Source organism: Tyto alba, unplaced genomic scaffold (assembly GCF_018691265.1).
Source record: "Tyto alba isolate M040663 unplaced genomic scaffold, T.alba_DEE_v4.0 Super-Scaffold_30, whole genome shotgun sequence".
Classification (NCBI taxonomy): Eukaryota; Metazoa; Chordata; class Aves; order Strigiformes; family Tytonidae; genus Tyto; species Tyto alba.
The window spans coordinates 4,594,488-4,619,928 of record NW_024881305.1 but is presented as its reverse complement, the minus strand read 5'-3'; the positions used below and the strand labels follow the sequence as shown (position 1 = coordinate 4,619,928).

The 25,441-nt window shown below is 55.4% G+C and overlaps 1 protein-coding gene across 3 annotated transcripts in view; it reads left to right on the top strand.

Moving 5' to 3' along the window:
- Window positions 1-15,697, top strand: part of LRRN2 (leucine rich repeat neuronal 2) — a 32,740-nt gene extending 17,043 nt beyond the window's left edge. For 2 of the 3 annotated variants that reach the window (XM_033009551.2, XM_033009553.2), the window contains one exon: window positions 12,442-15,697. In XM_033009551.2, the coding sequence (XP_032865442.2) occupies window positions 12,686-14,830 (2,145 nt within the window). In that variant the 5' untranslated portion in view covers window positions 12,442-12,685 and the 3' untranslated portion in view covers window positions 14,831-15,697. Of the gene's footprint in view, window positions 1-5,700; window positions 6,145-12,441 lie in introns of those variants that run through there. The other variant, XM_033009554.2, reaches the window with a different exon arrangement.
- The last annotated feature ends 9,744 nt before the right edge of the window (window positions 15,698-25,441 follow it).

Below are 25,441 nucleotides of genomic sequence, written 5' to 3'. Positions count from 1 at the left end.
ATTCAGCATGGCATGAAATCTCTCCTTTAGGAATGGGGAAGGGAGGGGGGAATTACCCCTTCTAGCGATGGCTTCCATTTCTGGATAGTCCACACGGGGAGTAGCAGAAGCCAGGCTTCAGCGTGACATTCGTGTAGTTTAAAGCTCCTAATGTCACTGGAGTTGAAGCAACTTCCAGATCCTGGGTTGCAGTCCACTTCTGGTAGTACTGGCCCGATGAGAGCTGACACTGGATTTCACACATGTCCTGAGTGGGTGCAGCCCTCGGGGGGGTGCCCAGCACCCTTCTCCCCCCGTCACCCACGGGCAGGGCCAGGACACACCGGGCCGAGTGCTGCCGTTCGCCCCGTCAGGGCGATGACAGGAGCTGCTGCATCCCACCCGGTTTGTGGCCGTACCTGCTGCCCACGAGTGGGAAAGCCACGGGCTTTATCCCCTCGGCTGGCCGCGAGCATCCCGGGCAGCTCCGCTGCCTGCTGGCCCTCCCTCTGCATTTGAAATCCATGGCAGGAGCAGGAGCGGTGATTTAGGCTCCTCGTTCACCCCTTCGCCTTCCCTTGTATTTATGTGATGTTCGGCTGCATGAAAAATGCGGCTCCTTGGCGTCTCCTGCCTCCTCTTGCTCTGGTGGGAGCAGCCACAGCCCCACGCTGGTCCCTTCCCCAGCCCCGGGGCTGAGTTTTGGGAGCTCCAGCCTGCCCGATCCCAGTGCGAGCTGCTCAGGGGGGGATCGGGGAGGGCTGAGCCCTGCGGTGCTGCTCTCCAAAGCAGCATTTCAGCCTCGTGGAGCTGCCGGAGGGCAGAGACCGGCCGTGGTCCCCGGGATGTTCCCAGGGGTGTCCCCAGGAGCAGGATGGCAAAGCCCAGTGTCTGGGCTGGCTGTGACCAGCAGAGCCCATCCTGCATCCCCTAATCTGCATCGTGGAGCCTTTGTTTGCTCTCATTAACATGTCTGCGAAGTGCCTGATGTGTGAAATATCCTTTTTATTATCTGGAATTGGCAGGGCCGTCTGGGACTCGCGTCTGCTTCGCTTTCCAGGCCAGGGCTCTCCAGACAAGCTCATGCTGGTCTTGCTCAGTTTCTGGCTTGTGGTGGGCCAAGGGCTCAGGCTCAGCTCACAGCTATGCTCCTCCGCCCAGAAACCACGAGTGGGACAAGCTGCAGTGTCACCCGTGGGTCACCCACCGCTGAGGTCCTGCTGAACAAAGCAGGCAGAATGGTTTGCTAGAGCAGGGCCGGGGCTGGTGCCTCCAGAGTTGGGGATCCCCTGGATTTTCCTGCCTTCAGGGATCAATGTGGTTTTCTTACAGCTCCTTGGAACTATTGGGACTTTCCCCAGAATGCAGAGGAGCTCAGCAGCCGCGGGAAATTTCCCCTGAAATGGAAGTTGGGTGGGAATTTGGGCAGTGAGAGCAGCCCACCACAGTGCTGTAGCCCAAGGGGGATCTTTCCATCTCCCCCTATTTTCCCACCGCTTTCTAACCATGTGCATTTTCACCCTCTGTCCCTCCCGTAGCCCCAAAGCAGCAGCACAAAACGCCGTTGACAGGCAGCAGGCTTTGTTATCGTAGGCTTGACCCCCTTGCAGGAAGTTGCCAAGCAAATATTAAACCTCGGATTTGCAGCCAACCTCAGTGAGACCGAATCCTCCCTCCTGGACACGCTCCCTCCCGGGAGGATGCATGTGTTGGCCTGTGCTCCCACCACCCACCCTGCTCCCTCCTCCTCCTCCTCTTCCTCCAGTCCCCAGTGCTCCCAGTCATGAGCTGTGTCGCAGCAGCAGTGTCTGTCGTTGGAGCCTGCCACTGAGAACCAGAAAATGACCAGCAAGAGCAGGACAAGTGCCCTGCTAATGGCACGAGTGACATTATTGAGCGGTCCCTCAGCGTGCAGGGGGGCTGTGTCTGCAGTGCCCCACTCCTGCCCCCCCGCCGAGCTGGGGGACGTGGCCGGACTCTGCCCAGGGGACCACAGGGCTTGGCACAAGGGAAAGGGGCAGCTGGAGGGGGAAAATGAGGGGACACAGGGAAATGCCAGCCCTGCAGGGCTTGGGCCATGCTGGAAGGATCTGGCTTTGAAAGCACCAGCAAGCAGAGCCCATCTCCCCGTGGAGGCCTTTGCTCCAGGTTTTGTTCTCTGTTACATTGACCGTTTCTGCCTCATTTGAATCCGCCTGGCTTTGGCACCGCTGCTTGTGCATCGTGGCCCTGCTACGTGCACCGATGCAGCTCCTGGTCTGCTTTGCACCAGCCAGGATGTGGCCCGGCCACCTCCATCCTGCTGCGAGATGCTCCTGGTACAGCGCGCACGGCCCAGAAATGTGGGGAGCCGCCAACCAGCCATGCTGCAGCATTTGGGGACACAGTGGTGGCCTGTGCTTGCTCGGTGTCTGTGTGTTGGCAGAGGGACTGGCTCTCCCTGCTCCCCCAGCCTTGCACGAAGGGTCTGCAGCGAGCTCATTAGGAAAGAACTGGAGGTGTTTTCCAGGCAGTTCAGGAGCTCACGTGAATTATTTAACACGCTGCTCCACAGCACGGTGGGGAGGAGGAACTGGGGGAGCTCGTTACCGTGCCAGGGCTGTTTGTCTCTCAGCCACAGCACGGCAGTGCCAGGGACAGGCTGTGACTGCAGCACGGCTCCCTGCTGCCGGGCCATGCTTTCTGCCTCCGACCCGGGCAGGATGGAGCTGAGCCTCGCCAGGAAGGTCCTGGGACAAGGATGGGGTGTCTGCGAGCTGGGGGTTCACCGCGGAGCTGGCAGGTGGGAATCAAGCACAGCAGAGTTGCGTGTGGGCTCGGGATGCTCGGAGCATCCTGGCACAGTAGGAGCTCTCTGTGGGTGCTGCGGTTTGGGGCGCGCAGCTCCGCTTAGCTCCCCACATGCCGGGGACTGGGAGCTTTGTTGATCACAGATAGCATTTTCTAAAGCTTCTGGGTGATTAAGGAGCCAAATGGCATTTGAAACCCTGCGCACTCAGCTCTCAGAGGCTCCACGATGGCTTTTACAGAATGAAGGGCTTTAAATTAGCTATTGCCACTCAGGAAGAAGATCCTGGAGATAGCTCTGGAAACAGTGACACGGTGCAGCAGCAGTCAGAAAGGGCACATGGCAGGCGGGGGATTATTAGGGAATAAAGAAAGCAGCAGACCAAAGCCAGTGATACGCCTGCGATCTGAGCAGTGCCTGCAGGCTCTCCTGCAGGGATGGGAAGGGTCTGGGCCGGGAAACGGAGATGGCCAGAGCGCTGAAACAGGCCCCATATGAAGAGCAAAATGTGCCAGGGCTCTTCAGATTGCAAAAGAGATGGTGGCAAGGGGGATGAGATTGGTGCCTACAAAACCAAGCGTGGCAGCCCTCCGAGCTCACCAGCCCCGGCCCTGCCTGACCCCTCTGCCCCGTTCTCCATCCCCATTCTGCCCGGGATGTTCTTGACTTTGACATTTGACCGCAGGGGTGCTGGGGAGGGGGATCTGCAGGCGCAGAGTCCCGCTGTGTGCAGCTGGAGCTCACCTCCTGCTGCAGCCCGGAGACGGTGCCAGTCAGTAGAGATGCTTCCAAAAATGCAGCGAGCTGCAGTCCCATGCAGCACAGGTTTTGTTAAACAACACAAATTTTACAGAGTAATGGACAATTGAGCTACAAGCTGAGACCGAGACTCCATCTTCCCAGTCTATTCTTTCTTCAGGCAATCCAGAACAGAGATCAGCCAGCTTTTCCAGTTGGATTTTGCAAGACATTTACAAATGCACCAGTTAACCCCGTGGCCTGGAGCCCAGCCCTTTGATTCTCAGGAGTAAAACGAGATAGCCGCAGGGCTGCCCAGCTGAAAAATAATGGATCTGAGGCTTCCCATAGATGTGATCATGCCGCACGCAGGGGGAAAACCTCCTGCCTTCAGAGCCTGTGCCACCAGCTCGGCACCTCCAAAGCTGCCTTTCAAAGTGGGCAGAGCAGTGCAGGTGGATTTAGCTCCTGGTCCCACTAAGGACCCCGGTCCTGGCTCTGGGTGTCACAGGGAGAGCCGGGTGCCACCTCAGCATCTGTCCCCACTGCCCCGGTGCTGCTCCTCACCGAGGTCTCATGGTCTCAACTTTTGTAAGCAAAGAGAACGAGGGAGATGAGGGGCGGGGAAGGACCCTGGGGATTATCTCCAAGAGGAATAAACCTTCAGAAAGCCTGACTGCCGCTGAGCCATGTTTTGGAGAAGCTGCTCTGCAGGGACCCCCGGCCCAGGGATCCCAGCTCCTCCCTGAGCATCTCCCCGGCCGCAGAGGCACCCAGTCCCTCGGCGTCCTGGTGGGATGGGACAGTGCTTATCCCCAGGCGAGGAGTGTGGGACCAAAAGCAGCTCTGGGATGTGCTCAGCGCCGCGTGGCCAGTTTGGGGCTGAGCAGGGCCAAATCCTGCATGCTCCAGGCTGGAGGTTGTGCCTGAAGCTGGCAGCAGCATCTCCGCAAAGCCACAGGGACCTGTGGGAGTGTTTCGGAGGCAGGCAGAGCCACCGCAACCTTTCCAGAGCCTGAAATCAAAAGAAGAAGAACAACAGGCTTATTTCCCAGCCCTCCTCATTAAAAAACATCCGAAGTGGAGGGAGAGAAGCATCCAGATAAGAAGCAGGCGCTGCTCCTGCCCGCCGGCTCCTGGCAGATCGGCGCAATAGCGAGGTGCAGGCAGCTGAGTGGTTTGCTTTCCACACTCCCGGCAGCTTTTTATCTCCTGGCTTCCTCCTAGACAAGGAGAAATAACGCAATCGCCCTCTCTGCCAGGAGAGAAGCAGGAGAAGGCCCACAAACAACACCCTGGGTCTCTCTGCACAAAACAAAGGTTAACCGAGGAAAGAAACCACCCGAAAAGCTGGCAGAGCAGCAACGCGGTGCTGCTGGGTTTGGAGGGGCCTGTTCCCTCTCTCGTGTAGATGCATTTCGGGGGATAAGGGCCTAAAATTACATCTCGAGGCTGGAGCAGGGCTTTGTTGCCTTGGCCCCGTGTATGGGTGCAGGAAGCAGACAAGGTGGGGTGCAGGGACCGGTGTGGGAGCTCCCCGTGCTCCGCACCCGCCGCCACGCTCGCTTTGGGTTTGTTTGTTTGCTTTAGCCAGGGGTGAAACTGCAGAAAGGCCGGGGCAGGAGCATCCTCCCACCCCTCGAACCAGACAGCGAAGACGCAGAGCTGCATAATACCCCGGAATTTAATAAAACGCCTCAAACAGGCAAAGTTTTTCCTTTTGCCAGCTGCTTAATTAAATTGCCTAATGCTGTTTGCGATCGCAGCACAAACTCCTGTGTTTAAAGACCACGGTGTTGCCATGGTGCTCACCCGGCGGATGGTGCGGGGCTGTGACGGAGCATACAGATGAGGGAGGCTGCCGTGGGTGCGGGGGGAGCGGTTGCCACGTTACAGGGGGAGATTCGGTGTCTTTTCTTTATTTATTTATTTGTTTGTTTTCTGACGCGGCAGTAAACTCCCTGCCAAGGTCTATGTCGAGATCTTTGCTCTGAACAGAGCAGTTGGTTTTCCACCCCAGGGCTTTGAGGATGCTTGCTTGGAGGTATGAGCTCCCCAGCAGCGCTGCTGAAACATCCCAGCCCCCTTTTACCGGCGGGAGGCAGGGGATGTCTTTGGCTTGCAAAGACACCGAGCACTTGCTTTGCCATTGCCTTGCATGCCAGGTTTGTAAGGACACAGTACTTGGGAAGAGCAAGCCTGAACTGTTTTCCGACAGTCCCAGTGTGGGTCTGAGATGAGGACCGAGCCCCAAAATCCTGACCCACAGTGCCAGGGGTTACCCTGTACACGTCTTTGCCTGAAGGGGTTTTCCATCAGCGACAGGAGCAAATTAAAGCCCAGGACATGGGAGAGCCGAGCTCAGCCAAGGCTTTGCTGAGGTCTCCAGCTGCACTGAACCCCCTGGTGCTCTGTTCCCTGTGTGTGAAGTTTTCCTTCTCACGTTATGTCGCCAGCGCTGGCTGGTGCGACCGCCGTGTGACACATCGACGGGCTGGGAAGGAAAGTCAGACCTGGCGAGGAGACCTGCCAGCCACGGATGGCTGACTTGGAGAGACTGTTGCTTCCTGTGACCGAGTGAAGCTTTGGGTGGATGTTGGGCCACGGCGCTTGAATGGGTTTCCTCGCTCAAGCATCAGGTATCTCCCAGAGCAATTCCTGCCATTTTCTATCCCTGTATCAGCTGCAGCGAGCTCAGGATGCCTGCAGAGGCATCCCTCCTGCTGCCTGGCTACTTCTCACCTACTCTTTCCTCCCCTTGATGGTGCAAATGGAGAAAATCCATAGGAACCTATGAGCAGCATGGGTGAGGCTCCCTGGGGATGGCGACTTGTGGGGCTCCCTCTGCCCCCAGGGACGTGGGGATGTTCAGCCCAGGGCTCATCCCACATCCCAGATCCATCGCTGCTCCATCCCCCACAGCGCCCAAGGGCGCTGGCTGGTCCCTACCCCAGAAAAACCTTTCAAGAACCTGTATAACACTTGCAGGATATATTTCCTTTTCATGATATCCATAGTTATGTCTCCACATCCTCCTTGCCACCAGATAATGACTTGACCTCCGCAGCTTAACTGAGATTTAATACTTCAGTTATTGTATGTTAAGCAGTGGATCATTAAAAACATTTATTCAAGATTAACAGCTATCTAATAGATACCATTAGTATCACAGTTGTATAAGTGGCTAATCCGGAATGCACGCGATTTAATGATCCCTTGGGATGTATTTGCCATACTGTAACTGTACTTTTAGATCTAGATCAGGCTGGCCCGATCCTGCGCTCCGTGGTGGGGGCAGGAGGTGATGGGGACCCGGGGAAGCTACAGGGTCCATGGGCAGAGCTGCCCCGGCGCCAGCGGCTGGCCCGGGGTGGACACATCCACAAAGTGCCTGTGCTGGCGTTGTTCCCAAGAAGGCACGAGGTACCCGGCGCGGGGAGGTGAGGGCTCATTTTGCATTGGCACTACAGCTTTTACTGCTATAAAAATGACATAAATAAGTCACGGTCCCAGCTGACATCGTGACGGCAGCCGGGGTAGGGTGGTCTGCCGGGACCCTGGCGTCCACACGGTCCCTCTCCTCTCTCCCCCAGCCTGGATTTAGATGTGTGAACCGCACGGAGCTGGCTCCTGTGGGGCGGGTGCTCAGCACCGCTGAAAATAGGAGGTCCTGAGGAGTTTTCATCCGGTGGGGGTGGCGGTTTGGTGGAGATGTGCCGGCTGCTCCAGGGCAAGGGACAGTGACAGCCCTGAAGGCAGCAAGACCCCAGAGACAATCTCATAAAACTGGCCATTACAGCAAAGCCCTGCAGCGTTTAATACAGCATCTCCTTCCAGATTAGAAAAGTGATATAGGAGTGTTTCCGGTAACAGCAGAGTACCCTATTTATAAATTTTATAAGTAATTGATACAGAAACCTATTTAATTCTTGTTGGCTTTATCACAAATAAAAGTGAAGCTTTTACACAAAGGTTTAAACGGGGGAGATGTGACCTCAGCCTGAGGGGACAAACTTTGCTGAGTGTCACCATGGCAAGTCCTGAGCTGCCAGCAGCCAGGGCTGAGAGCTGGGCGAGGAGATTTACCAAAAATATTCCTTTTCCAGGGGTACGGTGGGGCTGTGCAGCTTGGTCTAGTGTTGTCTTAGTGTGCAGAGAGGCTGGACGAGGCTGGACCGGCAGTGTGTGCATGTCTCCGGTTGCAAACCCACCAAAGCCGGAGGGGCCGATGCCCGGGTCATTCCCATTCTCCCACCCCGGGGCAGGATGAGGGCCAGATCCTGCACTCAGCAGAGCTGCCAGCTCCCCGCCGACACATCTTCTCCCGAGGGCTGGCTGCAGATTTGAATCACGCCGTCGAAAAGAGCAAAAGGCAGCAGGGACAGGCGGGGGGGAGGATTTTCCCACAGCATCTGACTGCCACTTCTCATCTGCCTCCGCCGGGAGCTGGCAGGGCCGGTGACAGGGACGTGAAGGCTTAGCAGCCGCCGGAGCGCGGCAGCGCTGGAAAGCTTCGAGAGCGATGGCCCTGTCGCAGGCTGCTGTGTGCGCTGCTTGCTTAAAACCGTCACCCGGAAAAGACAGGGGCTTGGCAGGAGTTCACACACACACACCCACACCCCCCCACACCCCGGGGAGATGCAGCGCGGGCTGGGGTGTCTGCTCCCCCTTGGGGACATCGCTGTGGGAGAGGAGCCGTGGGCTGAGCACGGCCCCGCTCCTGGCTTTGCCCCCAGACAGGGGACCCCCGGAGCAGTCGGGGTCCTCCCCGTCCCCCCTCGGGGTGTAGGGGCTGTCCATCGCCCCCCGCCCGGCAGCGCGCTGGGGGAAGCGTCGGGCTCTTCTGGCTGCAGAGAGGGAGAGGGAAGGGCAGGAGAGCCCGGGGCTCAGCTGCAGCCATTTATCTCCCGAAGCCAGGCTGTTAGACAGACGACAGAGGGAGAGAGGCAGCCGGTGCAAGCACTGAGACCAAGGCTCCTTCCACTGGGTGATTTATCTCCTGGCTTCATCCAGCAAACTTGCTGATGAAAAGACTCTTCCCTTCTCTGTGCCTCATCAATTCTCATTCTCATTGCTTTTCTTTTTTCTTTTTTTTTTTTTTCCTTCTCTTTCCTTGGGCTTCTGCCGCCTGTTCCTACAGCCACTCTCCCCTCTCCTTGGCGCTGCACACCCTGTCTCTCTTGCACTTCCCATCTTGTCTCCCTCTCCCGGACTCATTCTCTGATGGTTTCTTTGTCCCTTTTCTTCTCCTTTTCACCTCTGGTTCTCCTTTATCTCCTTGTGGTGCTTTCATCCCCTCTTATTCCTTCTCCTTCCATATTTCTCTGCCGTAATCCCCTCGCTGTCCCTGAGCACACCTGGCTAGGATGGAAACAAAAGCCTTGAGCCCCCCATCAGCAAGTGACACCGCAGATGATGTCGTGGCCCTGTGGCAAATTCAGGCTGGCGCCATTTGGGGCAGTGCCCTGGCACTTTGTGTCTTGTTTCCTCACTTGCAGAGGAGTAGAAACACCTCCTGAGGGGGCAGAAAGAGCCGTTTGTGGTTTCCAGTGGTGCCGTTTGTTGCCTTTTTGTCCCAGCAACCGGTAATTCCGTGGCTGCTCCAAGCCCTCGGCTCGGAGCCTCCAACCCCGAATCCTCCGGCCGCTGGATGCTCTGCGATCGCTCATGGCAGAGGCTGATGTGGGAGGACAGTGGGGACTCCGAGCCATCCACCCATTGTCCTTCCTGCAGTAAGGAGGCTTTGAAGGCAAAAGTCACAGAAATGGCTTAGGGAGACCAAGGAATTGGGTAAATGCTGGGAAACTATGGAAGAGGCAAGCGGCATCCCCGGTGTGGGGACGGGGCTTGAGTCCTGCTTGGGGAAAAAAAGGAACTGGGGGTATTTTCTGTTTCCCAGTGTTTGAGGCACTGCAGCAAATGTTTCAGCCCTCCGGCTCTACATTTTTGGAAAAAAAATAAACTTTGAGCAGGAACGTCACCCGGCTCCCTGCTGTCACTCTCGCCGTGCCGCAGCCCACGCCGAGGAAGAGCCCGAAATAGCAGCCGGGGGGCTGTCAGCACCGGCGGGGAGCGGGGGGCTCATGGCCTCGCCGGAGCCCAGCCTGGCCGCGGAGGGGGTCCCCGGTCCCCAGCAGACCCTCCAGCAACCCTGCTCCTCCTTGTTGTCCCCCTTCCTCTCTCTGGTTTCACCAAGGCTCCCGTTATCCTGGGCAGCATCTTCCCACCGCCTGCAAAGGCAACAAATCAGTCTGTCTTGGAGAGGAGATGAAATCTGGGCTCCCTGGGAGACACCACTTAGCCTTGCAACCTCAGCCACGTCTCGAGCCTGATCTCTCTATTTGTTAGCCTCGAATCCTGGTCCCTCTGCTTTTCTGTCTTATTCTGTGCCCTGAGCCTGTTTTGGGGGTGGGAGGGGGGAAACAAGGGCTTTCGGGGCGCGCCGAGTGCTTTGGTGCTGCTGGGGAGTTGCGGTTGGACGGGGTGGGCGGGAGTTTGGGGTGCGTGTGAGTGCGTGCACGTAAATCACAGCAAAGTTGAGCGTGGGGAATCGACCCCGCCGTTCCCCTGCATGATGTCTGGGTCTCCCCCAGCAGCAGCCCTCTCCCGGGACCCCCATCCCTCACCCTTGCCAGCCCTGGCCCCACACCCCCCCCACACACCCCCCGGCTCCCCAGGCTGGCGAGGTCGCAGCTCGGCGGGTTCCAACCCAAATGGGGAAATGACAAAAGGGAACCCGTGGCCGTGGGAGCCGCAGGGCTGCCTGGTCCATCCCACCATCCATCTCTGGGGCAGTGCAGTAAGAGGTTAAATGAGTGTGCATGCAACCTGCAGGCTTCTTCAGTGCCTAATTAAGAAATAACGAGCCTGACTTCACTGGGTAAAGGAATAAAGACAACCAGCAGGCTCCTGCCTTTTCCTCCCCCATCTCCCCACCACCCCACAGCTGAACTGCAGGAATTCAGGGTGCAGGTCCCTGGGGTGTCACAGCAGAGGGGGGTCAGCTCCCTCCCCTGCCAGGACTGTTGTTCCTGGGGTTTGTACCCCGCAGTGGGGACCATGCTCTGCCAATGCCCTCCCTGTTCGGTTTGCTCCATGACATTTGAAACCATGAAATGTGAAGTTTAATACCTAGAGTTTCCAAAAAATTACATTTTTTCAACAACTCTGATCCTATTACTTATAAGAGCATCTGGACTCTTACAGCATCATCCTGTATGCAAGACTTTCCATGGCCGTCGGTGCCGCAACGCCGTCCTGTGCAAAAGTGATAAAACCTGGTTATAGACACAAACCCTGCAGAGATATCGCCCTACAGCAGGGCTGGGGAGTCTTCCTTGTAAAACAGAGTTTGAAACAAGGTGCTTTTTCTGGGCTTGTCTTCACAGCCTTAAGGAAATAAAAAAACCCATTCCTCCATATTTTTTTTTTTTAAGGAGAAAAGATTCTATAATATTTTAATGGCTGGAGAGATTTATAGTCACAGAAATGCCTGTGCACTTAAAAAGAAAGATGTGGGTCCATCAGAAGGATGCGGAAATCAATACAGCCTTCCTCTTTAATGTTGTTTCTCCAGGAGGTGGTTTAAAAGCCAATGCCCTCGCAGCAGGGAAGAAGGGAAGTGTGCGGGATCAATTCTGGCGCAAGGCTTGGATGAGTTGCTGCTGAATAAACTTTGGTTGGAAGCCCTTTACAGGGAGAGCAGGGAGGTGATAAAATAGAGCTGCTTGGAGAGAAACTTTCTTTTCCCACTCTGGCTGCTTTTTAATGCTTTTTCCTGCTGTGCGAGAGTCTTTTAAGACGGGGAGAAGCTTTGGGGCTCAGTTTGATTTGTGTCAGCATGGGTCAGGAGAACTGTAGCAAATCAGAAAATCAGTGTGGGGTCGTGGCTGGCTCTGGCTCCTCTGAACCCCGTGGCTGGATGGGGAGAGGGGCAGGGAGGTGCCGGGGGGCTCACCCCCACCCAGCCCTTCACCAAACACCCCACTGAGAAACCCCCCAACCCTTCTTCCCCGGAAAGGGTGCAAGGCAAGAGGGCAAAGCCAGGATTGTGCCCAGCATGGAGGGGCTAAAGGGGCTTCTGCGTTCCCTCAGGTGTTTCTAATGAGCCCAATCACCATTTCCTGCTCCCAGAAAATTGCTCCCACCTTGGACCAGTGCTTTAAAAGGAGCTGGGGGTGTGTAGGGGGGTTTTGTGGCTGCTGTAGCTTCATTATGCAGGAGTTTGTGTTTGTTTGTGTGCTGCTCTCCCTAAAAGCTTGGATTTCTGATTAACATTAGCCCTCTGGGCTAGCAGCCCCTCCTATATTGGCTACTTTAAGCCTTGAAACCCAAGTTTGTGTGGAGGTAGGTGTGCCCACTGCTTTGCTAGTGGAGAAATAAAAAGGATGAGATGGGTCTGGGATAATCTGTCCCAGTACAAAGCAAGCTGAGCTCTGAGCCTGTGGTCCCTGCGATGCTACAGGGCTTCTGCTAGAGATGCTAAAACCAGGTCTGTGCTTGGGGACAAGTTTCCTCTGTAAGCCCACCAAGGGAAAACATGTTAGGGGTCTGAAAATAGGGCTGGGGGGCTCCTGGATATGGGCACTTGGTGCTGGGGAGGATAAGAGGTAGTAAACAGAATTCTGAGAGCCTGCAGGAAAACTGCCCCCAGGGAGATTTTTCTCTTCCCAGTGTCTGCAGGCCTGGCTCTGCTCAGGGTCCGTGGGCTGCTGGTGGCCCTGGGCAGAGCAAAACCTGTGGGATGGGAGGGCACAGTTAATTCTATGGAGATAAAACAGATTAAATGAACGTTTTACTTTGTCTTGAGGCTGGGCAGGGTGCTGGGGGCCCTGTACACGGGGCTTTGCCCCTCCAGCCTGTTTCTTCCCCTTGATACTTGCTCACTGCGTTTGTGAGGTCTCCTCTAATCCAACTTGTCATCTGGCCTCTTGCAGGAATGACCTTGAGGAGGAACCCGAAATATGCAGCCGAGTGCAAAAATGAATCTTTTGGGGAGGAAGAAAAAGCGAAGCTCTGACTGAAGGCACCGGCCCTGGTCGTGGGTGTTATGTGCTCTGGGTGGGGGGGGACAGGCAGGGCAGGCGGCAGCAGGGGCTGAGCGGTGCCAGGGGCTCTCATGGAGCATCTTCTCCCGCGGATGCTGTCCCCACCCGGCTGTTGCCCCGTGCCCCGCTCTGGATGCGCCCTGTGAACCTTTCCTGCCTGGGAGGAAGCTGGTCCCACCAGCCGAAAATGAGACGCTTCCAAACCAGCTCGCTTCTGCTCTGCGTGGTGGCCGCCGCCGCCATCCCCATCGTGCCCTGGAAGGTCAAATGCCCACCGCAGTGCGTCTGCCAGATCCGGCCGTGGTACACCCCCCGCTCGGTGTACCGGGAGGCTGCCACGGTGGACTGCAATGACTTGTTCATCTCCGCCGTGCCCGAAGATCTGCCGGAAGGCACCCAGACCCTCCTCTTGCAAAGCAACAATATCGCCAGGCTTGAGCAGAGCGAGCTGGACTATCTCAGAAACCTCTCGGAGCTGGATCTGTCGCAGAACAGCTTCTCCGATGTCTGGGACTTTGGCCTGAAGAGCATGCCCCAGCTGCTCAGCCTGCACCTGGAGGAGAACCAGCTTTCAGAACTGCCCGATGGCAGCTTCCCCGGGCTGGGCAACCTGCAGGAGCTCTACCTGAACCACAACCAGCTCCGCAGGATTGCTCCCCATGCCTTCTCTGGCCTCGGCAGCCTGCTGCGCCTCCACCTCAACTCCAACCTGCTGAGGACGGTCGACAGCCGTTGGTTCCAGATGCTCCCCAGCCTGGAGATCCTCATGATCGGAGGCAACAGGGTGGATGCGATCTTGGATATGAACTTCAGGCCCCTGTCGAACCTGCGGAGTTTGGTTTTGGCTGGGATGAATCTGAGGGAGATCTCGGACTATGCGCTGGAAGGGCTGCGGAGCCTGGAGAGCCTCTCCTTCTATGACAACAAGCTCATGAATGTCCCCAAGCGGGCGCTGCAGCAAGTTCCTGGCCTCAAGTTCCTGGATCTGAACAAAAACCCGTTGCAGAGGGTCAAGCAAAGTGACTTCACGAACATGCTGCACCTCAAAGAGCTGGGGCTCAACAACATGGAGGAGCTGGTGTCCATAGACCAGTTTGCCTTGATCAACCTCCCCGAGCTGACCAAGCTAGATGTGACCAACAACCCCAAGCTGTCCTTTATCCACCCCAACGCGTTCCACCACCTTCCCCAACTGGAAACCCTCATGCTCAACAACAACGCCCTAAGTGCCTTGCATAAGCAGACGGTTGAGTCCCTGCCCAACCTCCAGGAGATCAGCATCCACAGCAACCCCATCCGCTGCGACTGTGTCATCCGCTGGGTCAACAGCACCGAAAACCACATCCGCTTCATCGAGCCCCAGTCCACGCTCTGCGCCGAGCCCCCCGACCTCAAGAGGAGGCACATTCGGGATGTCCCCTTCCGGGAGATGACAGATCGCTGCCTGCCTCTCATCTCCACCAAGAGCTTCCCCTCCCGCTTGGAGGTGGCGGACGGTGACAATGTCTCTTTGCATTGCCGAGCCCTGGCAGAGCCAGACCCGGAGATCTACTGGGTCACTCCTTCGGGGGTGAAGCTGATTCCCTACGCGGAAGAGGCGCGGTACAAGGTGCACCCCGAAGGGACGCTGGAGATTCGGGGGATCTCAGCCCGGGAGGCTGGGCTGTACACCTGCGTGGCTCACAACCTCCTCGGGGCAGACACCAAGAGCGTCAGCGTGACGGTCAACCACTCCTTCCCGTTCAGCGAGGACGGCCTGGAGCTGGTGGTGGCGGACGTCCAGGCCTACCACATCCTGGTTGCCTGGAAGCCACATCTCAACACCATCTCCTCCAACCTCACCTGGTCCAGCTTCTCGCTTAGCTCCGACTTGGACATGACCAACGTGGCCCGGATCCCCATGGGGACCCACACGTACAACATCACCCGGCTCCACCAGGACACGGAGTACTGGGCTTGCCTCCACGTGGCCTTTGTAGACTTGCAGGCCAAGGTGGCTTGTGTGAACACCAGGACTAAAGAGGCTGCCCACCGCTACTGGCTCCTGGAGAGCAGGCAGAGCCTCCTGCCCGTGCTGGTCCTCTGCCTCCTGCTCCTTGCTGCCAGCCTCGTAGCTCGCTACAGCATCGGGGCAGAGCCCAGGAGGGCCGGGGAGCTGATCCGGGGCACCACGGCCGTGCGCGTGGTCTATCCCCCCCTTGCCCAGCCCTGGGCTCGGGGGCAGCGTGGGGGGCAGCTCCTGGCCGTGGAGGTGCAAGCAGCCCCCCTGGACTGCTGAAGGCCGATGCGCTCATGGGGTTGATGGTGGGGTGGGGAGGGAAAAACTATTTTTTACCAAAAAAAAAAAAAAAAAAACAAAAAGAAAAAAAAAAAAAAACAACCCTAAACTACAAAACTGAACAAAAACAAAAAAAAGAAAAAAAAAAAAGAGGAATTTCATGGACTTGACCAAGAGTCGAAGCGGCGTGGCAGATGGAGAGGAGCAGAGCTGACCACGGGGCTTGCAGAGCTGCTTCGTGGTCCTGTCAGGATCTGGATCCGCGTGTAGGGTCTGGATCCGTGCGTGGCTCCCAAAAGCACCCGCTGGGCAGCCGGGAGGGCTCAGAAGGGCCCGAGCCCAAGGGGACGATGCCCCGAGCGGTCGAAGAGCCATACAGATGATCAGCAGATCACCCCTTCCCCATGTCCCCTGGCACCACGAGGCACCCCAGCGGTGTCAGCTCCTTTGCTGGACAGTCCCTGTTTTGGAAATACAGAAAAGGCCTTTCCCTTTGGGATACATGTTCTTTTTTATTTGTTTCTTTTTCTTTTTGTTTGTTTTTTTTGTTGGGTTTTTTTTTTTTTTTTTTGAGCACTCAGATAATCAACCACACACCCACTCCCAGCGCCTTCCCGCTGCCCTGTCGTTTGCTTGCTGCTGTCAGCCGGAGGGAAGCAGAGGGGAAAGGAGGGGACTTTGGGCAAAAGAAACAGAAATGATGATGGTGATGCATCTCTTAATTGGCCTCTCTGCGGGGCTGGCCAGCTTCTGCCCGAGTTGATTGGATCCTGTATCCTGCAAGTGTAATCTCGAGGCTATTTTGTAAACTTTTGTGGATAATGTTAAAAAAGGGGAAAAAAAAGGAAAAAAATTGGAAGAAAAAGAGGGGGAGGAAGTTCTTGCTTTTCTGGTTTTGTATAAAAAAAGAAAAAAAAAAAAAAACAAACAAAAAAAAGGATATCCTTTGTATACTGCTCTGCAGCTGGAGGGCTTCATGGTAGGACCCCCTTGCTTCAGACACGGGGGGGGGCTCTGCAGGACAGTCCCCGTGTGACAGCAGCCCCCGCACATCGCTCTGTGTGTGTGTGGCGGGGGGGGGATGCAAAACCTGCTCTCCTGGGCTGTTGCCAATTCTTTCCCTGATAAACAATTAAAATTGTAAATGAAAGGGAGCGGTGGGCAGCACCAGCCCCCCCTGGGTTGTGCCAAAGCAAGGGATGTGGTGAACCACAGCCAGTGAGGCTTCACTGCCCGCTCTGACGCTGCCAGTGACGTTCCCTTCCCTGGTTAACGTGAACAAACCATCCCTTTGCTTGGGCCTAAACCTAATCCCTGCTTGTTGGAGGTAAGGGCTTTGGGGTCAGCTTAACTGCAACCCCAAACAAAATGTGCCTTTACCAACACACGCGTGGCCCCAGAAGATCCCAGTGCAGCCCGTGGTGTGGGCATGGGTGCATCCAGAGCCTGGCTGGCAACTCGCTTGGGTGTCCTTCCAGGGGAAAGACCAAGAAAAAACCTCCCAGCCAGACCCGGGGGGGGGGCTGATGGTGGTGATGGGGTGCAGGTACCCCCGGAGGTAGGTGCGGACACGGTGCCCCCCCGGGTGAAGCCGGTTGTGCCAGTGCAATTGTTGCGTGCCCGGGGCTTTGAAGGGACCGGGAAACCTTGACACAGTGAAAAGCTGTTTGAACTTCTCATTCATCTTCCAGCCAAGGCGAGATGGTTCCCCGCTGGATAAGCTCTGTGCTCAGCCAGGCAGGCGAAACGGCTTCGGCGCTTTCGCCGGGTAATTATTTCGGAGGGTAATGGCTCTCCCCGGTCCCCGTTCAGCACACCATCGCTCGCTCACCAAAGCACTTCAGCATGTGTTCAGGACCCGGCGAGATCGCCAGGGGCCCTAAGCACAAGCTGAAAGTTACGTGCGGACTTAAATACTTTGCTGAATTAGAGTCATGATCTGCTTTGACTATTCAGCTGCGGAGCCCTGGCTCCGCTCAGGTGTGTAACCATCAGTGTTTGCAGACTCAGGGCCTGAAACAGCCTTTCTCCTCTGCCTTTTGTGCAGCAGGGAAACTTAAATGCAAAATATATTCCCTGTGGTTCAGCTAAATTGGTGCTGAAACATGTGGAAATAGTTGCTGAGAAATTTCCCCGGTGTAAGCGTGTCCCCAATTTGATCCTACTCATCCCTGCAACGCACGGGCTGAGCCCCAGGCAGCACCTGCATCTCCCACCCCCTCTTCACCATCCTGCAAAAACCATCATCTGTTCCCAAACAAAGCAAGGACCAAGCCCCTCAAAGGCTGTAATTTTGTAGGTGTAGAGAAAAAGCCTCTTTGATCAGGGTGATCGTGGCTGCTGCCGTCACGCTGGGATGGGAGGTGAAGGTTCAGCCGTTGCCTGAATCGTCTGCTCTCATCTAAGAGCGATGCCTGCAAACCAGAGATTAAAATGCAAGATACATGCAATTAATTTGATTTCCTTTGAAACTGGAGCGATGTGAGGAGCAATATGCAGTGCATTCAGGGAGAGCACTGACCACTGCAGGACTTGTTTCCCAGTGGGTCCCCTGCACCGAGTGTCCCGGGTGGGGTCTCCAGCCCAGGCTCCCCACAGGAGGGGGTGGCCAGATCACCCCCCGCAACGCCCCAAAACAGGAGCTTTGCGATGAACCACCCCAACCCCCTCACTTCCTCCGAGGACAGCAGCTGAGAGCACCGTAGGTGCCTCATACACTATTTATTGTTGTTGGTATTTATTATTAAAGCACCAACCAACTTTTTCTGCGCACTGTGCTGGAGGAAACGCTCCATAAACCATCCCCTGTCCCCCGTGTCCAAGCCTGGACGGGGCACATGGAGCTGGAGCAGCTGTGGGCAGAGTCTCACCAGCACCATCCCCTGTCACCCAGGGGGACAAGGTCCCTTCTGCTTGGAGAGCCTCCCTCCTCCAAAGGGCACCACCGGGTGCATCCAGCTGAATTAAAGCCAGCCCTCACTGGAGGAGGGCAGGGGGGAGCCGTGTGTCTCACACCAGCCCCGCAGCACGTTTCACCCCCCTGCATTTGCAGCTTTCAGCACAGTTTGCTGCGGGGAGCAGCCCCAGCTAACTGCCCTCCTTGCAGTGCCGAGACCCCAGCGCTGGGGAGCGATGCTCACACCCCTCATCAGGAGGTATCCAGCCAAGAATGAGCCTTGCCAGGTGAATTAGAGCGGCTGCAAAGTTTTACAGGGTTTGTGACTGGGATTTATAGCTTGTCCTCTGCCTAGAGGCTGGATTCTGCACCCGGGGAGGATTTGCTAGCGCACATGAGGGTTATTTTGGGGTGTCAGCCAGGGGAAATGGGGATTTTGGGGCACAGTAAAATCTAATTGCATCTTAAGTCCCCTTCAAAGGGGAGCAGCCCCCTGGGCACCGAGGCGGGCTCACTCTGTGGGGCCTTGTCTCCCAGCCCAGAGAGCAAGGATGTAGCAGGAACCAGAGATGCTTTGGAAAAGGGGAAAGTAGCGTCTGACCCAGGATTCTCTCAACTAGAAGGCTCCTAAATCTGAGCCCCCCCAAAGGCATGGCAAGAGCCAGCTAACTCAATTTAGAAAGAAGATGCTGGAGGGGGGGGGGTTAAGCAGCAGAAGTAATTAAAGACTAAAGCAGCTTTACCGGTAGTGGAGGACAGCAGTCTCTCTATCCGAGCACCAGGCAGGGATGCAGTTCTCAAAGAGATGCTCTAGTGAAGGGGCTCCCAAATTTCTCAAGCCCGGGAGATGGTCCTGGCTGCTGCCAGCTGAGCCCAGGGGTTCGGGGGGGGCCACTTGGGTGGGAGAGGTGAGCAGGGGTGGCTCCATCACCTCCCAGTCCTCCCGCTCCATCCATCTGGGATGTCAAAGGCTTGTTTGGAAAATGCTTCTCCTCCAGCCTATCCCATCAGGTCTCATGTGCAGGCACTGGTTTCTCTCCCATAAACCACTTTTTTAGCTGTTCATCAGGTTTAATTTCTCTCTCCGCCCCCCCCCCCCCCTTTTTTTTTTAATTACCTTCACTTTGAGGATTGCAGTAAAAGCCTTCGTTTCTGCTTCTTCTGCCCTCTACCCCTCCTCTTTCTCAGCGCAAACAGCATTGTGGATCTCATATGCAACTGAGCTGCTCTCAACAAAGCCAATCGAGAACATCGCGTGCCAGGCTCTATTTTAAGCACCTAATAAAACTGATTTTTGGAGTGGCTCCATCATTGTGTCCTTCTTTCGCAGAGCCCTTGCACCTGCCAAGGACCCCACAGTGGCGACGCCCTGTTCTCAGCACCCATCACCAGGCAGCAGGGCTGCACTGCCTGCACCAAAGGCTTTCAAGGTCTGGGAGGAGCGTGACAGGCACATATTTGTTAGTTCGTTAGAGAACCAAAGCAGGCCTCTCTCCAGCACTTCCTCAAAAATGATTTAAATTAAAACACCTGACCTTCCTGGGAAATGTCAGCGGGGTTATCCATATGCATGATGCCATTATGATGAAGCAGGTGCAGCTTTCAAAACCTTTAGGAGAATCTACCTGTCAATCTCCATGGCAAGCAGCTCTTCTTTCAAATGCTTCATCGCTCCTCCCCCTCCCTCCTTTACCACTGATTTACAGGGAGGGAAACTGAGGCAGGGAGCTGCTCAGTGACTTATGGTCCTTGGTCTCTTTTCCCCTTCCAAGCACGTGCTGGTGTCAGAAGACAAGTGCTTCTTTGGCCTTTCCACCCAGAAGTCACCAAATAAAGGAAGAAGAAGCAAAGGTAGGAGTCACAGAGGAAAAATGATTGCAGCTCATTTATTTTCCGTTGCATTTTCCAGCCTTTCAGAGCTGAAGCAGCTCCTGCCCCCTGCTAGAGCCGCCCAGCCGGCCCGAGTAAATGGATTCAGCTGTGTTCAAGTGGGCAATTGAGGCTAAAATCAGGCTGATGGAAAGCAGCGGGGCAGAAGAGGTGGCACGAGGTCACTTTAGAGCTGTTTGAGGCTAGAAAAGTGCTGACCTCTCTGAGGGGCTGCCTGCTTTCACAGCCCTGGCTGGCTGCTCGCAGCTCTCGCCTCCCCCTGGCAGTATTTTTGGGAGCCCAGCTCCTTTACCAGCACTGGCTCCTCTCCCGATGGCCAAGCCATCTGTGGGGGATGCTGTGGTGGGGAAAGCCGTGGTTTAAATTTCTCCCACAGCCCCAGAGGTCTCTGGAGGAGCAAGGAATTGGCGCAGCGCAGGAGACATCAGTGATGCCGATGGACCGTGGATGCTGCGGGTCCTGGTGAGAGATGGGTGCTTGCTCCTGGCCGCTGGGTCTGCTTGTGCTGTCCCAGACAGGCTTAAATAATTAAGAAACTGCTGTGCACCCAGGTGGCACTTCAGCGAGCGAGGGGCACCCTGCTCCCACCCCGGGGTCTGCTCCTGGCAGGACGCCTGGGGCACCCCTGGTACCCTCACTGCTCCCAAGTCATCCTGGAACCATATTAAATCTTAATTAGGTGGGGGAAGGGGAAGAATTGATTTGGGATTTGCATGTGGCTAAATGAGAAGAGAGCCGGGAGCAGGGAAAGGCAGGCAGGGCTCGTGCTGATGGGGAATGAATATTAATAGGGAATAACAAGCCAGATCCCGGCTCGGTGGCGGCAGGAGCGGGCAGTGGGGCTGTCACGGGGTGAGCAGGGCCCTTCTCTAAGCGGGGCTCTCCCCAGGGCTGGATGAGACCCTGACGAATATAAAGTTTTGGCAGGGACTCGGCTGTGCCAGCCAGCTATGGGGAGACATGGAGAGGGGCAAAAGCTCCCACCTCTGCGATGAGAGCCAGCAAAACCAGCTAAAAGCAGCAGCAAAAATAACTGAATATAAAGGGGAGGTCTGCACTGTCACCTGTGTATCAGGGTCCTGTGGAAAAACCTCTGGAAAGCTGGTGACTTCTAGTGTGAATACCAAGCAGCTTTGATCTTTGCCAATCCTTTCTAAATCTTGAGCAGTGTCTTGTAAATCTTTAATTACAAGAAAATTGCAGCCTTAACAGTGAACACACAAACTGTGTTGATAAATATTTAAAATTGCCACAGCAACAGATCTGAGGGGATTAAGAAAAGATATATTGAAGTGACAGTTATTAAACACTAGATCCCAGTAAATGTTACCAAGCAGATAAATAATGCAGGTCCCTGACAGCCGCTCGGCTGCTGACAAGGCAGAGGGGAGGAAACGGCTGCTCTGAAGGGGGGAGGTTGGTGGTGTCGAGCCCTGGGCTCTTCCCAAAAAACTCAAGAGTATGGGAGGGGAAAAAGTGGGGGCTAAAAGCGTTTTCTCTCCTGCTTGGAAATCAAAAGCAGCGTGCGTTGCAGCCGTGCCCAGCAGCTGAGGAAGGGCCAGGAGCTGCTGGTGCCTCTCGGCTCGCCTGGAAATCCTGCTGTTTTCTCGCTCGCTGACAAACAGTTGTGTGACCGCGATGGTGCTGAGCGCGGTGCGTGCGTGGGGCTGCAGGTCCTCCGGCTCCGTCCCCTCCTCCCGACTGCCAAAGCCTTGCTGGTCGGGCCTCGTGCCACCGAGCTCCTGCTTGCCATTTTGTTCCTACTGCTTGGCCCTGTCCGCTTCCCTCACCTTTTTTTATTATAAGTTTTGAGGTCGCAGACTAAATTTCTATTGTTAAATTTAAAGGCGTATTCGTTCACTAAAGGTAACTAGCAAAAAGTGCATTATCCCTAATAGCCCAGGCTTTGCTCACGTGGAAGGAAGATGCTCGAAGCATGAATTACGCCAGCAATCTTCCCAATAAAATATTGATTTTAAAAAAAGCTGGTTAATTCTAAACATTACAGCAGAGTGATGAGAAAGTCCCATTTCTGCCCGTTTTGCAGTGAGCTGCCCTGTCCTAACGTGGCCTGAGGATGGCACCGGTCCTGCCCGGCAAACCGCTCCCCTCCATCCCTCAGCTCAGAGCTGCGGGGGGAGCGATGCCTGGCCCAGCCCTGCCCAGTGTCACCGTGTCCCTGCCACGGGGCTGTCCCCACCCCCCTCCACCCCATCCTGGAGGAAGCCAGAGCCCGGAGACCCCTCCAGACACACGTCTTTGCCCACCCTGCTCCTCACACCCTGCTGCTTGCGGGCTCAGCCTCGCACGGATGAAGCCAGGCGCTGCGGGGTGAGTGCGTGCGTGCTGGTGTGGTTTAGATCTAATTTATGGTGTGTTCCGCTGAACTATGATAATGAAGCACTTAAAAATCTAACGAGGGGGGCTGGTTTGGCCTTGCAGAAGTGCTGATGCCCACCTAGTAAATCTTTAATTGAAAGTGGAAGGCAACTGGGAGGCTCACCAGTAGAAAAAACAGTAAATATTTAATTTGGGTGCAGTGATTACACAAACAAGGTTAAGGGAAAGGGGGGAGAAGACAGAAAAAAGTGGCACCTATAGAACATTAAATCCACATAAAGTCACTGAGGAGATAAATAAAATATCCCCTTCCAGCCAAGGCAGGAATAAACTGCTTCTTCCAGGCAGCTGAGCACAGCTTGGGGGGAGCAGCTGGGGCAGGCTCCAGCTTTCTGCCCGAGCACCCACGGCCCGCTGGGGCTCCTGAAAGGCACGAGGGTGAGCAAAAAAAATAAACAGGGGAAATCCAAAAATGAGAGTTTGCAGCCAGGGGTTCATTTCATCATGGTGGAGGGGGAAAAGCTCCGCGGGGCCGGTGGCAGGAGTGGAGGCAGGAAGCCCCCCCTGCTTCCCAGATAAAACCCAAAGCACCTACCCGAGCACTCGGGAAGCAAGCAGGACCTGGAAGCACGTGCAGAATCGGGGCCAGGGAGGTTACCTGAACTTTTCCCAGCATTAACCCCACTCCGGGTTGCCGAGTGTCAGCAACCCCGAGCTCAGTGGCACGGGGTTAACAGCGAGGGCTGCCCTCTTCCCATTGAGGGCAAAATGTGGACGAGTGTTTTCAGCCAGGGCAACGTATTCTCTGTGCATTCTGTTGTTTCGAGGTTGTTTTTTGTAGTTTAGAGGCCTGGAACACGTCGTATTTCTAGGTATGAGCAGAAAACAGGAGTTTTGCAAGCAAGGGTCAGAGGTAAGAGTGCTTTCTCATGGTGAAGTAAGTGTTGCTCTATACCGGAGCAGAATAACACCCAGAGCTCAAAGGGCTGTGTCAGTGGGGGTTACAATCCTCTCTGCTAAAGGCAATAATATCGTACCAAGTTAGCTAGCTCGCTCAGGCATTCTTCTTTGTGGTATTGATTTTAAGGAGAACATGGTTTCCAAAGCAAAATAACAATAGCTAGCACTTGTAAAGCTGTTCCCACGCTCAAAGCAGTATGCAAACATTTACATGCCATTTTAAACATCCCACTAAATCTCTCTGGTAAATAATCCTTCCTGATTTACCACCAGCTAAACTAGAGGATGTTGAGGTACTGGGATGTCTCTGGTGCCGCGCAGGGAAAGTGCGAGTCCTCGGTGGGCATCGGGGCTCTGCTCCTCTCGGAGGTAGAGCACGGCCGCCTCATTAAACAGAGCTACGAAGGCAAAGCGTGGGGAGGCTGGTCTGGCTTTCCAGAGACAAAATGTACGTGAAAAATCGAAGAGCCCCCCAACGTCTGTGCAGGAGGTGGCTCAGCAGAGCCCAGCTTCCGCAGACCCCCGGTCTCACACTGGTTCCTCTGAATCCCCGGTCAGACCCGCCGCTGGGACTGTGATGCCAGTTCCCACTTGTGTGGCCATTTCAGTCTTCAAATTAATGAGGCTTTAGCTGCTAAAAGAAAAAGCTGGTGTTTTTTCTTAAAGCCACGGTGGTTTTCGTGCACTGGCAGCTCACACCGGCGGTGCTGAGCCCGCTTTGCTGGCGAGGTTTCGCACCGTCGGCTTCCTCGTCCCAGTAAGCTCCAGTTGGACCCCAAACAGCTTCAGGGGGTCTCCCAGCCCATGCTGGTGGCTGGGACAGCAATGGGGTGGCTCACACCAGAAAGACTGGGTTTCAGGGAGCTTTTATTTCTCCCAACGTTAGCATCTGGGTCACCGACAATTCTGGGGAAGGTGTTTGGATGAACTGAGACTGTTTATTTTCAGTGGGCCGGATTCTGCTGTCTGTTACCCCAGGACAGAGGAGGAAGGAGTGCCGCTGGCTCCCAGCAATAGATGACGAGCACAGGTTTTAGAGGGTGCTCCTGCACGGACCTGCTTAAGGCAGTTTGGGAGTGCCACAAACGCTGTTCCCAAAAAATCGTTTTCCTACAGAAGATGAGAGGAAAAAAGAGGCAACAGTGAGGTGGAGGGACTTCGGAGGGTAGAAGCTGAGCAGGGTTGGAATACCAAGCTCTGGCTACTCAACAGGCTACAGCAAAAAAGGATCCTTTATTTTCTAAGATACAGGATAGTATTTCTTCCCCACAGAAACACATCATGGTCGCACCTGCGAGGAAGATGAAATGCTGTTGTTTCCTGTACGAGATGAACAGCCATCTCCTTTAAGCATGCATCTGGCCAGCCTCCCCTGTTAGGAAGTCAAATTCAGAGGTGAGCAACTCCACCTTGCTCCAGTACCTTTTCTGTTAAAGCTGGGAGGATTCTTTTTGTCTGCTGCTGGCAGAGCTGCTGTTCGCCCAGGGTGGGGGATCTCACCAGCACCAAAGAGCCCCTGGCAAACAGGACAGACACAGATGTTCTACTTCATGCAGCTCCTGTGCTTTGGAGCATGTTGGGACAGGTTGGTTTTGCTGGCAGGGTGCAAGGAAAGGTTACACAAAGGACTGTGGGGGGCAGAGCCATCAACTTCCCTGCAGGCTTAAGATTGGCAGAGGTTACCAGCAAGTGTAATTGCTGGTTTTATAGCAGGACAGAATGGGAATGGCTGCTGGGTGCAACCCAGCTGTCTGCTAAGAGGTGATCTGGGACACCAGCCCTACCTAAAGCTGCTCCTGGAAACAAGAGCAGGGAACAGGGGCAGGACCAAAATTACAGCAAGCTCTGCCCTCTGACAGCAAGTATCCTCCTGTCAGGGGTGGGGGAACAGGCTCTGGTTCTCCTCTTTGGCCACCACAGGTGTTTTATTATTTTCCTACAAAGCTCTTCATTATGAAGCAGCATCTCCTCCTTGGCAAGCAACTAGAGATGAATCACTGCTGGGGGTGTGTGGGGCTAGTTTACAACACAAAAGAGCAGAGTGTGCTCATCTGTCTTCCTCCTAACTACATGCAGCCCGCTGGTCTTCACCAGCACCGTGAAACCAAGAGGCAAGTAAGGAAAGCCAAACCCCAACCACGGGCCTCGTGTCCCTCAGCACAAGCTATTTATGCCAGCCACAAAGGTTGGGTCTGTACAGACAGAGCTGCGAGGAACCTGCCAGCGTCCCGCTCCGTGCCAAGCACGGGCGGCGGGTGCCCTCTAGTGAGCGGCCTCTCCGGGGAGCTCCGTGTGTCGGGGTGCAGCGGGCGCACGCTGCCTTCACCAGGGCTGCTCCCATCCCACAGGCAAAGCAAACGGCATGAAAAGCAGTTGGGAGAAGGGCTAAGTAACCTCCCGGAGCTACCACGGGCAGCTGAGGCGGCGGTTGCCCCTCCTGGGAACCTGGAGCGGTTACAGCAGTTGGTTCCCCAGCCCTGTCGCCACCAGCTTAGACCCAACACAGTAAGTACTTGTTCAAGCTG